Source organism: Oreochromis aureus, linkage group 11 (genome assembly GCF_013358895.1).
Source record: "Oreochromis aureus strain Israel breed Guangdong linkage group 11, ZZ_aureus, whole genome shotgun sequence".
Lineage (NCBI taxonomy): Eukaryota > Metazoa > Chordata > Actinopteri > Cichliformes > Cichlidae > Oreochromis > Oreochromis aureus.
Genome location: NC_052952.1, coordinates 817,193 through 831,000, shown reverse-complemented (window position 1 = coordinate 831,000; position 13,808 = coordinate 817,193). Strand labels below are relative to the sequence as shown.

The following is a 13,808-nucleotide window of genomic DNA, read 5'->3' as shown; positions in this document are numbered from 1 at the left end:
GAATGATTTTCATGTATTCTATTACATAGATAGCAACATTTTCATGACGCCTATGCCCATGAGCACAGGAGCTATGTAATTAAATGTAATTGAAAAATTACATGAAGTGTTTAGTTTCCAGATCATTGTGTATCAATAAGCCTATTGTTTTCATTGGTATTAAAACTACTTAATAATAATCAAGTACTAATGTGAATACTATAAATACTAAACATAAAACATTGAAAGTAGATTTTTGCTCACAATCCTTCAGCCTTGAAAGATGTGAAAGGGTCTGTGGAAGCTGGGGAGAGTGTTATGGTGCCTGTAACATCATTCAGCATGTCTGCTTTGGCAGTCGATCAGTGATGGTCTGAGCAGGCAGATCCACTGACGAATGCTCAGATCTCTCAATCCAGCATCATGGCAAAGCATGCAATTAACACGCCAGTCCACCGTGTGCATTTCAAGCTTTGTCTCTCCAAAGCATGACATGGACACCCATGCAGAAGCTGCATTAATGCATGCAGAAGCTGCAGCTGCTGCTGGAGGAGATAGTGTATTTAAAGCCAAGAGGTTGTTAGTAATCAAAAGACATATGAAGTACATTTGAGGGTCATTAATCATCAGAAACTATTAACCTAGGCAGCTAATATGTATTTACATTTAATGCTTTCCTGTGATTATTGTCATGGTGGCTTAAAAAAAAAAAATCTCCCTCTGCTGTTATTGAAGTTCACTGAAACTTACTGCAACTTCTGTATGCTTGTACAGTTCAGACTTTGCTGTGATACCAAGTTAAGATACTAAGATACTGGTGGTGAGTACTGGGTGGCGAGAGTATGCAAGCAGTTCCTGGGGGATGAAGGCATTGGAGGCTTTTTTGAGCCTTGTGCTTTCAGTGTGTGTACTGACATTCATATTAGACATACCAACGTATTGTGTCATATTGATATTGTGTCTTGACAGCACACTATATACTAATTGGTAAGATGAGCTAATGTACTCAAAAGCTTTAGGCTACGTCCACACGTACACAGGTAGTTTTGAAAACTGAGATTTTCCGTTTTCGTTTTTAAAAAAATCCCGTCCACACGTAAATGCCAAAAACGAAGGAAAACGCTGCCGGGAACATGCCAAAGCAACAGGTGGCGATATATTCCTAACCATGTAGAAATGTTGGCCAATCAGAAGTCTAGAAGCCTGGGTGGAAAAGAGAAAACAAAGATGGCGCATAGAAGCAGAACCGAGTCGTATGTGTGAAGGGACAGTAACTGTGTGTGTATATGTAAGCATTTAAACACTGCAGAGAGTACAATTAACAGTAAATGTATTTTGTCTAAGTGCGCCATTGTAGAAATTCATTTCACCGAAACAATAACGTGGCGCACAGTGTGACGTCGAAAAGGGCGCACACCTTTGACGCTGTGTTTTCTCCGTTTTCCTCGTACACACATAAACGCAAAAACAGAGTTTTCAAAAATCTCCACTCTGGCAGGAGTTTTAAAAATCTCAGTTTTCAGTGACCGAAAACGCCATTTACATGTGGACGAAAGGTGCAAACGCATAGAAAATCTGCGTTTTCCAAAATACCCGTGTACGTGTGGATGTAGCCTTAGTAAGATTTAGCGATGTGTTTCAAAGCACACTCATTATTGTGTAATATGCTATGAGGAAGACTCTGCAATACTGTTCTGAAAGAGCCAGAAAAATAGACCAGAGAACTCTGAATGACATATTTTTCCACAGGAGGCGTCATGTTATACAGTCTTAAGCTGAAGATCTCAAAGAAAAGTGATCATACCAGTATAGTAGACACTACCAGGGATCGATTGGACAAGGAGTCAGAGACATTAGTTGTCTTCCCTTTCTGGTTGTCTGTCATGTTTAGGCCACTCGGAGGGTCCCAGGTACCAATCTGTAAACAAATATTTAATTAATTCTTCTTCTGTTAGAAGGCAGATAGAGTACATGCAAAATCCATTGATACAGACATACATGAGAGCATGAAGTGTTAGATTTAATGACTTCACATCTTGATACGTATTTATAAACTATCCTGCTTTCTTTTTGGAATTTTTTACCCTTTCTTGTTCAAGAAGAATCAGAATCAGAACACTTTAATAATCCCTACGAAGAGTACCATTTATCAATTTATCTGAAACTTGTTCAGTGTGAGAAAAAAAATAGCAAAAAAAAAAGAAAGAAAAAGAAATAATAAAAAAAAAATTTTTTTACCCAGTATCAGAAATGGCTCTTATAAACAATGGTATAAATGACATTCCTGGCATCATCAGTCTGTTTGAAGAAACTGATGCTGTAAACTCAAAGAAAGATTTCAGGAAACAGCTAGAGATAACAAACCAACTGTCATGGTCTGGCAGTCCTCGCTGGTCGGCCTGTCTTTGTGATGGCTCCCTTCCCAATCCCCTGCTTCCTCCTTTATGTGTACGTGTGTGTGTGTATCCAGCGTGCCAGTTTATGGGCATCACCAGGCCGGCAGGTTTTTCCCAAGCTGAAGCAAGTCTCACAGGGTGACGCCGCTCATCCTAGTCAGTGGGCCTCTACTTAACCGTGTGGCCAAGCTTCAGTCGATGCTGGCTCGTTGAGTTACGTAGTCAGTACATCAGTACTCAGCTCTGAGGTGAAACTATCTTAGCTGGTGTTTGTGAGTACCCCAGACTGATCGTCACGTCTTGTTGGGAACCTGGAGAGGAGTGTGTCCCGGGAGCAGAGTGTGGGAGTTTTCACCATTCACGCCACGGATCGTGAGCACTGTGCGGGAGTCGGGAGCACGTTGACGGAAGCCATGTCTTTAGAAACTATCATGTATTGTTCATATTCCCACTGTAAATAAACGCACTCTTTGACCGGAAATTTGGGTCCACAAACCCTGACACAAACATTAGCTCTTGCTAATGTTTTGTTAAAACTTATTTATTATACAGCAAGTATAAGTACGCAAAGGCGCTTGGTAACACAAGTGTCACTACGCATTCCTAATTTTTGTCGCGCATGCATACCTGTGTACCAGTTATCTGCACCCCAGTTTATTATATTTATTATACACCATAATAGGATTTTCAGTATTATACAGGGTTTATTCTGGCTGTATTTCAAAACACTTTAAATGTAGATGCACTTTGTAGGGCAAAGTGAATGAGAGGAAATTCAACACACATGAAGGTGACAGTAATTAGAGCTGCAGTGATATGTGTACAGTGCCAGTTCACAATAATAGTCATCTCAATGTGTTTTATATAGTAACGTTAACAGGGAGGAATAAGAGGACAGGGAAGAAAAGAAGGAAAGAGGATGACAGAGAGATGACAAACAACAAGAGAAACAAAACACAAAGAGGAGAGTAGAGAAATGGTCATAACACACAGGACCAAATGCATGTTTCATTAGGAAGTGAAAACTGGAGGACGTTTCCACTCTTAACCTTTTGTATTGCAACATTAAAGAAATGCAGTTAATGTGAATGCAACATCTGCTTCAGCAAAAAAGGAGCAAGTTTATGTTCTGCAAAATGTCCTTACAGACAATAAGACTTTTTTTGAGTAGTACTAAAAGGTGTATTAATGTAAAATGCTGACCTATCTTCCCCGTTTCCATTCTGGTTACCTACTGACAATAATGTTGAGCACCACTATGACACATCGGCAGTAATGTGAACTCTCAGCACTGTCGGGGGGCACTTTTCTAGAGTTCCACAGGGAACAATGTTAAAAATGATCTAGATCAAGAATGTGGCCTTTTGGAGGGTTGATGGAGGACAACACTGAAGAGGACTAAAAGGAGGAGCGGTTGGGGAGAAAAGCAGGAAGAAGAGGTCGGCACAGCTATCAGATTATGCCTCAAGGCTTCTCGTGTTCTCTCATCTCTCCCTCAAGTCTCCTGCTTCACCCCAGCACCTCCCACACTCCACCAACCTGTCTGCCCTGAGCATCAGTAAAAGGGACCACAAATACTCCAGCCACACACTCTTAGGGGCACTTCTGATGCACTGTGTGAGGGCCTGAGATGGGTTTTGTAATTGCAAATCAACTCTTTAATTCAGGCTTCGTGAAACTGGAGGACTTCTAAGAGGTTTTATTAATGGGGTAAATTATTTATAGAGACACAGACACACACGGTACACAAACCAGAGGTCAGGAGCTGCTGAGAGGCAAGCACCACTGAGGATCCTGAAGTGTGAAGTGTTTGCAGTTGCATGCAAGAATATTATTTTATTATTTGTATCAGCAGCGTTGGGGGTTCTCTTCTCACAGATAATCTCATGAATCTTAAATTGAGTGCTGAATCCTGGAGAGATTCCTGTGAGGAAAAAGTAGATATAGGTGCAAAAACATGGCTGACATGTAGACGCCATGATATAAACAGACAGATTGGAAGTCGTATAGTCGGACATAGTATATGGCTTTTTTTGTGCCACAGAGGAGTATGCTACAGCTGTAAGTGTTAAAGAAACAAACAGACCATCATTTGGACCGCTCTACTATAATCATGCTCTAATATTGAGCACTTTGTTTGTCAGTCATGTGATTATATTTTGATTGCTAATTTAAAAACATCTAAATGGTTGTTGCTCTTCCTTCTCAGTAATTATTTGAACAAAAAGAAGGAACGATTACAGTCACAATAACTCTGAGTGTACTGGATGAGTACTGCTAAACCTGAGAAGTTAAGTTCAGGTTTAACAGTTAGAGAATATTAGACTGTGTTCTGATCATGATCATATCACAGTTTCACATGAGCTACAGCCATGGACAGCTCAGATATTATTGTTCTTATTTTATCATTTGGTGTTAGATGGCCCCAAAACAGACCAGTATGACTGCAGAGGTTCAACAGTTGATAAATTCATGAAACCAGTGAGTTAAACAGGTGACACAGACACAGTGTGTCAAACAAAATCAAAGGATGAGGGCAGCATGTGTCTGTATGCTGACTCAGGCACAGATTTAAGCTCAGCATCATCATCATCACATCTCTAAAATGCTGTTAGTGGTTTAAATCAGTGAGTGTTGTGAAATTTCCTAAAATTAAATTGGGGCCACTGCTTTTTGTAAACTGCTGTAAAAGAAGATGTTCAAGCTGCTCAAACAGCTGGATATGATATGATAGTGGTCTTAATATGAAATATATTTTAATTCAAAGATCTTTTGAATTCATCTTCAGAAGATTTTCATATACTGTTGTTGTTTTGTGGAAACCACAAATACCCTCCACAATTTTTGCGTGTTTTTCACGGTGACATAAATATCATTTTTCATGTGTTTTATTGCTAAATTATTAAGAACAATAAAATTTACTAAATAAATTGTGGGCATGAAGGTGTGAATGTGTCTTTAGATGTCTGTGTCTCTCTGTTAGCCTTACTTCATGGTCGTTTGTACTCCACCTCTCATCCTATGGTAGCTGGGATAGGTTCCAGTGGAAGAGAGTGGATGGATGAATGGATAAATAAATATTAATGTAAATTCAGCTAAATTTCCATGTAAAATATTATATTGTACTGTATTGTACTATAGAGAGAACAGGAAGCAACCACAGAGGAAAGATGCAATCCAGCGTTCTTGCATTATAACATGCGTAATATTTAAATATTTGATTCATCTGTGAAATAGATTTCAGTTTTTAAACCTTCAAGCATGAATAATAAAAAAAGAAGAATGCTGATTATATTTATTTTCCTGTATGTCGCAACCAGTGCAAATATTTGAATTTGAACTCAGACTTATCCAGTCCGAGTGAAATTTCCTGGTGTGGAAATTTCAGATTCACCACGTCATGAGGTGGATTAGTGAGTGGATGTTCAGCTCGCTCCAATGACAAGTTGAATAGAAATACAGTTTGATGTCATTCATGATGGTCACCCCACTCCTGAATCATTATCCATTCTTTGTGATGAGCTGGCAGAGGAGGTTGAGGCCTGTGCATAACAACAGCGGGAACAGAATATTCTGGTATATTCTGGCAACATGTGAGCTTTCTGTGAAGCTGTCCTCAGCATTATCTTCCACAGTCCCATTGAGTTTATGATACTTAGTTCAGTATTAGCCTTTACAGTGCCAGGCACTCCAGTATCCATGTGTGGAGGATTGAGTTGTAGGCTTTCTTGTACTCAGTCATTGCATTGATACAGCGGTTCAACAGGCTTTGGGACAGGTTGGTCTGCCTTGTTGGTACTGCTCTGTCAGCCTGGATTGTCATGCATTTCTGTTCTGCTCATGTACTTATGTGTCTACCCAGCTTGTTTGCTATGATGCTTGAGAGGCTTGTTGCAGAGAGGCACATAGGTTAGGTTTGGGGAGGCCGTAGCTTTGGAAACCTTCTTTCTGATAAAAGCTACAGTTAAGGCAGGATGAGGTAAGGTTAAGGTACTTGTGTTGCTATTGGTTCAGGTATGGTATGCTGCTGAATTTCTCATTAAGCACTGAGGATTTCCCTCTTTTAATTCCCCATGTGTTTATATGCCACTGTGGCATGTCATTATCTTTGATCTAGTCTCTCCTGTAGTTTGTGTTTTGTCATTTTTGTTGTTCATGGTCTCCTACCCTGCAACTGGCAGCTGAGACAACTGTCATTATGAACTGATGCTCTAAAAATAAAAATGAATTGAAGAATTAAAAACAAAGGTATTGACAGTAACCTGGCTGTGTTACAGAAGCATGATAAAGAGGACAGTCTACAATAAACAACACAGTTTAAATAAAAGTGTCAAAGACGCCTGGTGAGGGTCTTATACTATGCGGAGCTTTACCATACCGTCTATTAGACGAATCAAAATAAATCTGTGCATGTCTGTCATAGGTCCATGAGCACAGGTGAAGGTCTACACAGACATTACTGATGCGCATTTTGATCATTTATGTTCCCTGCTACATTGACCCTTTCATTTTGTGTGTTATCTCATCATCCCATTGCCACATATACAGTCATATAAGGTGAACCTCTGAGCGCACAAACACATAAATATTGAAGACACAGAACCTTTTCAAGCCCCTCTTCCTTCAGACTGATTACATCAAGGTCAAAGTCTGTTCTCAGGCCATTGGTCCGGTTGAAAGTGATTCTCCCCGTCAAGCCATCCCAGTGAGCCTAAAGAGAAAAGGCAGAGAGACAGAAAATAGAAGAGGAGACATTCAACCAATAGTATAAAGTCTGTTGTTTCACTTTTAAATATATTCTTGATGTTGAAGTTGCAGACTAAGCAGAACAGACAGTTTTTCTATTTCTCCCTTTTCCACAGAGCCTTTCTGTACACTCTTCTCTGCCATCAAGGTGTCTGCACAGACTTTGTAACTGCATTTATAACAGTGGGGAGGCAATTACCCAATCTTTACAGATGTTTAGGGGTGTGATAGAATACAATGTAGCATGAAAGTGGTTCAGAGTAGAGACGGCTTTTGCTCAGGCACAGCAAGTCATCACAGTACTTCACCTGGAAGTCGGGGACTTCGAGGCCTATCTTTAGTAAGATGAGTGGGAGTCACAAATCTGGAAGTTACTCATTCAGCTGCATGAAAGCATTTGTCATACTCCTTTGACTCAGTGTCTGGTACCTCTGCGATGATACCGCTGCTGTTCACAGACACATGGACATGTTACTCAAGTGGAGATTATTATATGTATGTTGTGTCATTCCAACAGGTCAGGGCAAAATTGTAAATATAACACAATTAATAGAATCAGGCAACACACAGAAATAAACAGTTATTTAAGCAGTATAGAAGGAAACTTTATAACTGAAACTGACAAAAACCATACTTAGAGTCTGCAACAAACAAATGGTAATGTCATGGTCACTGGTTTTGGCTCCAGAGCTTTGAAGTGCTTGGAGATTTAGGATCCATATTTATTATCCATCCCTTGCCACCTTATCATGTTGAAGGGGTCTGTGTGCCCTAGTGATCCCAGGATGCATGTGATCATGGGTGTTTGCCCTTGATAAGGTCTCCCAAGGCAAACTGGTCCTGGGTGACAGAGGAGTAGCACTTCACAATACTCCTATGGAGAAAACAACATGGGATGTTGTTACTCTGCCTGGTATCAGGGTTACCAGGGCCTTATCCCTCAAAGCAGGGCTTTAGGGAGAGTGTCTGGTAGTCAGGCCTTAACCTATGGGGACCAGACAGATGGAGCCCAAAGAATCAGATGATGAAGCACAGAAAAATCACTGTACAGTTAGGCCCATATATTTGGACACTGGCACAAGTTTTGTTTTTTTATCTGTTTACTGAAACATATTCCAGTTATGTTATATAATGGACATGGACTTACTGTGCAGACTCTCAGCTTTCATTTGAGTTTATCCACATTCAAATTGGATGACGTGTTTAGGAGTTTCCGCTCCTCAACATGTGCCATATTCTTTTTAAAGGGAGCAAAAGTGTTTGGACAATTGACTCAAAGGCTCTTTCGTGGGCAGGTGTGGCCAGTTCCTTTGTTATGTCGTTATCGATTAAGCAGATAAAAAGCCTGGAGTTGATTTGAGGTGTGGTGCTTGCATTTGGAAGATTTTGCTGTGAACAGACAACATGTGGTCAAAGGAGCTCTCCATGCAGGTGAAACAAGCCATCCTTAAACTGTGAAAATAAAATAAAAAAACACATCTAAGAATTTGGTACAATAGTAGGAGCGGCAAAATCTACAGTTTGGTGCATCCTAAGAAAGAAAGAGAGCACTTGTGAACTCAGCAATGCAAAAAGACAAAGATGTCCATGGAATTCACAGCGGTGGATGATCACAGAATCATTTCCAAGGTGAAGAGAAACCTCTTCACAGCAGACGACCAAGTGAACAATACTATCCAGAAGGTAGGCGTATGGATATACAAGTCTACCATAAAGAGAAGACTATGTGAAAGTAAATACAGAGGGTTCACTGCAAGGTGCAAGACACTCATAAGCCTCAAGAACAGAAAGGCTAGATCAGAATTTGCCAAAATAAATAAATAAATAAAAATCCAAAAGAGCCAGCACAGTTCTGGAAAAAATATTCTTGAGACAGATGAAACCAACAACAACTTCTACCAGAATAATGGCAAGAAAAAAGTATGGAGAAGACATGGGACAGCTCATGATTTAAAGCATACCACATCATCTGTAAAACATGGTGGAGGCAGTGTGATGGCTTGGGCCTGCATGGCTGCCGGTGGCACTGGGACAACTTGCGTTGTAATGCGACATGAGACAGATGCAGTCAAATTAAGTCTGAGGTTTTCAGAGACCTGCAAACCAGCATCTAATGATGTCCATGAGTTCAAGACTTCAGGCTGTCATTGCCAGCAAAGGGTTTTCACCCAAATATTAGAAATGAAAATTTTATTTTATTTTTATTTTAGTCCAATTACTTTTGAGCCCCTGAAATGAAGGGATGGTGTTATAAAATGCTTTAGTTCCTCACATTTTTATCCAGTCTTTTTCTTGAACCCAGTGAAATATAGCTGAGAGTCTGTACGTCAACTGCATCTGAGTTTTTTCATGAAAAATTAATTGTGGTAATGTAGAGATCCAAAATTAGAAAAAGGTCGTCTCTGTCCAAATAGTTATGGACCTAACTGTCAGGATGAGTCCATTTACCAGTACATTTACCATAATGGTTCAATTTACCCAACCTTGCTGAAGTCACTGGGCAGGGTGTTCGAGGGTACCCCCATCTGAGGACTAAATTATGCTACAAGGAATTTCAACAGTCATTTAGGCAATGACATTGAGACCTGGAGGGGTCTGACTGGGAGGAATGGCTGAACCACACTGGTGCTCTGCTATTGGACTTTCTGCCAGTTTGGATTAAATTTGGTGCAATGACAAGTTGAATATAAATCTCTGGAAAAGACAAAAAACAATGATTTATTCTAAACTGGCATTGATATGTAGCTGCTGCAGCAGCAGCAACACTCCATAAATAACTAAATTTGTATTTGGTTAATTATTTCTTTGTTGTAAATGGACTGATTCTTATACAGTGCTTGTCTTTGCTACCTGAGCACTCAAAGCAATTCATGCAAACTGCCTCATTCTCACACATACATACACTCTTTTGCTATGCTTTTTTTTTTTTTTTTTTTTTTTTTTACCAAAGTGCTTTTTAGTTAACCTTTAGGCATATTGCATATTTTAACTCCTATGAATGCATGAGAGCATCTTGGGGTTAGTATCTTGCCCAAGTATATTTCGCATGCAAGAGCAGCTAATGATTGAACCACTGGCCTTCCAATTAATAGATGACCTGCTCTACCTCCCTAGCTACAGACACCCCTTTGCACACTTGTAACAATACTTCTTGGAAAATTGCCTTATACCATTATAAAGCCTGTTTGTTTTCTCTTGAATGGTAACCCATTTGTAAGGAAAATACATTTGTGGGTTAAGCAGCAGAGTTGAGTATGTGGTTTGTGCCCATGAAAAACTTCCCAAATCTTTTCTGCCAATGCCAAACAGCATATTTTGCTACTGAATATTTTATTCGTGAGTAAGGGGAGAGTGGACGGGCGTATTGGCAGATGGACTGATGTAGGGTCTGCAGTGATGTTGACACTACATGCTTTCTGTTGCTGCAAAAACCTGAGCATAAGAGTGAAGCGTTGATTGACTGGTTGATCTGTGTTCCTACTGTTAACTATGGTCAAATGACTTAAGTAATGACTGAAACAATGAGATAGCAGATATAAGCCGCCTAAATGAAGCAGTAGAGAAAGACTCGGCTGAAGGGGTTCCGCACTCAGTCTTAGAGATAGGGGAAGAAGCTGTGCCATTCAGAGGGGCTTAGAGTAGAGCCGGTACTCCTCCAAGAAATAGTAGCCTATTTAGGTGGTTTAGGTGTCTGGCTAGGATAGCTCCTCCTAAGAGCTCCTCCTACCAAAGGGGAGGAGGCCTTGGGTCAGATCCAGGACATGCTGGCTTGGGAACACCTTGGTGTTCTCCTGAGGAGATTGAGAAGGCAGACAGGGAGAGGGAGATCTGGGTGTCCTGGCTTATACTTGGCTTAGATTCACTGATCCATACCACATCACTAGGATCTACAGTAACAACATCAAAATGGCATTCAGGCTGGAAAAGTGTGATCTGGGCAATCAACACTTTCGATTTCCCGGTTGTTAAATACCCTGCTGAGTTAAGGGCTATTTGATCAAGAATGCGAGTTATGGAGTGTAAGGCTTGTTCTATGTCTATGACTTTTCAGGAATTCTGCATTTCCTGAGAAGTTTTTTTTTTCCTTCATGGTACTGCCTTCCTTGGGAAAAACTGTGACTTTATGCATTTCAATTGATAAAAGACCATACTCTACAGAAGCTGTTAGAACATTCAATGTGACAATGCTGACTGGACAAGAGATTGGTATGGGGAGCATGCTGTATGTGCTCACCAGAGCTTAAAAACAGATAGTAAAGGCTTGCAGATGTAAAAAGCCTGAAGCAAGCTCTTTCAATTGCACAGCACTGTTGGCAGCAAGAAATGCCAAGAAGGGAATCGGTTATAGCCTAGACAGAATGGAATGCAGGATCTCCTACTCCTGCTATTACATGGGAGAACTTCACACACAGGGATCATGATCATCATCAGGGTTAAAGAAAATGGTGCCAAAGCACTGGATTAGCTCTCTGGGATGAGCAGGCAATCATATGCCATGTGGCTGAGAGTGGCTAGCCCGGGTTCAAATCTGACCTTTGGCCCTTTGCACATTCTCTCTTGCTCTGCTCTTCTGTAACTCTTCACTGTTCCTATCAAATAAAACCAGAAAAGGACAAAAAAATTTTTTTTATAAAAACAATAATAATTCCAAAAAAGCAAGTAGTCTAAAAGGGAGAACAATGGAGAGCATGAATTTAAACCATGCAAATTGGAGGCTGATTGGCTCAAAGAAGGCTGGCAAGAAGATGATTTATGTGAAGTAACGATGTAATATCCCTGTAATGTCTTTGAAGTCCTGAAGTCCACGATTAGTTCTTTTGTCTTAAGTATGTTCAGTTTCAGGTTACTTTCTGAGGACCAGCTGGACAAATTATCTACCTCTGCTAGGGATGGGAATCGAGAACCAGTTCCTTTAGAGAACCGATTCCCAGTAGTCCAATTCCTTGGAATCATTAGTCTGCCTACCTGATAGCTCCATTGAAACATCAGGGATTAGCAGATGGAGCCAGGACTCAGTTACAGTCAGTACGCAATGCTTCCAGACAAAGCAGTTGTAGTAAATCTCTGATTGTAGCTCCTCCATTTTGTTTGCGAGGAATCTGGCATTGGTGAGAAAGATGGATGAAAGAAGAGGTTTGTGTTGTTGTTTTCTCAGCTGGATGGGATAGTCATCTCTGCATCCCCGCTTTTGTTTTCTCTCCCACCACCGTCAGCATTGCTTGTTGTTCCCAACAATAACCCAAGGAGCGCCTGGTGGTCTCACAATCTCGGGTAGGACACTTTGGTCCAATCTGAAGTAAAGTCCGGGTTCAGGCTGAGACCAGTATCTATCAGTTGCTGACGACTGAAAGTGATCAGTGTTGCAGGAAGACATAACAAAATTGCACAAAAACACAAAAACAAAGTGCACAGCAGTGTGGTGGTGCTGCATACGTCTACGTTTTCTATAAAGATGCTGGTCCTCGTTATCCAATTCATGCTTTTCCTCTCCAAAACGTGAAATGGACACACATAAAGAAGTTTCAGTACCAGCAGAGGGAGACCATATATTCAAAGCTAAGAAGTCACTATTGAGCAAGGAAGGTATAAAGTACATTCCAGGGTCCAAAATTGACAGAAACAATTGAGCTATCTGGCTAGAATGTATTCAAATATAAATGTGTATATAATGTTTGTTTAAATGCTTTGTCATGATTATTTTCATGTTGGCTTTAAATAAAATATTTGCCTGTGCTGCTCCTGCAGCTTACTACAACTTCTACATGTGTTTCCATTTCATGCTTTAGAGAGAGAAAGCAAGAGAAGGAGACGGTGGACTGTAGTGTCTATTACACATTTTGGCGAGGGGCTGACTATATTTGTGTAAGTCACAGTTAAGTCCTCTGTGCTGACCTTCTTTGCCTTTATCCCACAATATGGTCTCCAAAACCAATGCGGTTCAAACATACTCTGTGGTTCAAAGCATGAAATATATCTGAAAAGGCAAACAGAGAGCTAATAATGACTGCAAAGGTCTTCCAAAAGTGACTTTAGTAAAACGAAATGTGCAGCACAGCACTGAGGCATACCCTTTTCATTCATACTCAAGGCATACCTCTTAAAGTGTCTTCAGTTTGGTAACTTTATTTATTGTATGAATTCATTAAAATGTACAGATTCATTTAATTGGTATACAGTCACTACAGTGAGGACCATATGTTTTTGATTAGATTTGATTTATTTGATTTTTTTTTTATTATAAGTGTTGAAGTGGTACAAAAACCTGTAAGGAGTTAGTCATTTGCAGAGGCCTAAAATAATTGTGCAACTGACAAGCAGTTTCTTGGCCCCACCCTAGCATGTAAGTTCACATTACCCCTATTTTCCTGTCTTTAAAAGAAATTCTAACATGGACTGGGAGTGGATGTAACGTTCTCGTAATGCTTTTTCTGCCAAAGTCCTTTCTATCTAACATTCATACACATCCATACTCTAATGGATGCATTCGGGGTGGCTATAGCTTAGGTGGTAGAGCAGGTCACCTACTAACCGGAAAGTTGGTGTTTCAATCCCAGTCTGCTTGCCAAATACCCTTGGGCAAAATACTACCCTGAAGTTGCTCTCTGATGCATCCATTGGAGTATGAATGCATTTGAATGTTAGATAGGAAGCACTTAGAAACAGCTTTGAAGAGAGTGCTTGAGTGAA

At 40.3% G+C, this 13,808-nt stretch overlaps 1 protein-coding gene across 1 annotated transcript in view; it reads right to left on the bottom strand.

Annotated features, from left to right (window-relative positions):
• Nucleotides 1-13,808, bottom strand: part of grik2 (glutamate receptor, ionotropic, kainate 2) — a 288,770-nt gene that overhangs the window by 111,671 nt on the left and 163,291 nt on the right. Inside the window, 2 exon segments of the mRNA XM_039619454.1 lie at nt 1,784-1,897; nt 6,979-7,086. Coding sequence (XP_039475388.1) covers nt 1,784-1,897; nt 6,979-7,086 — 222 coding nt within the window.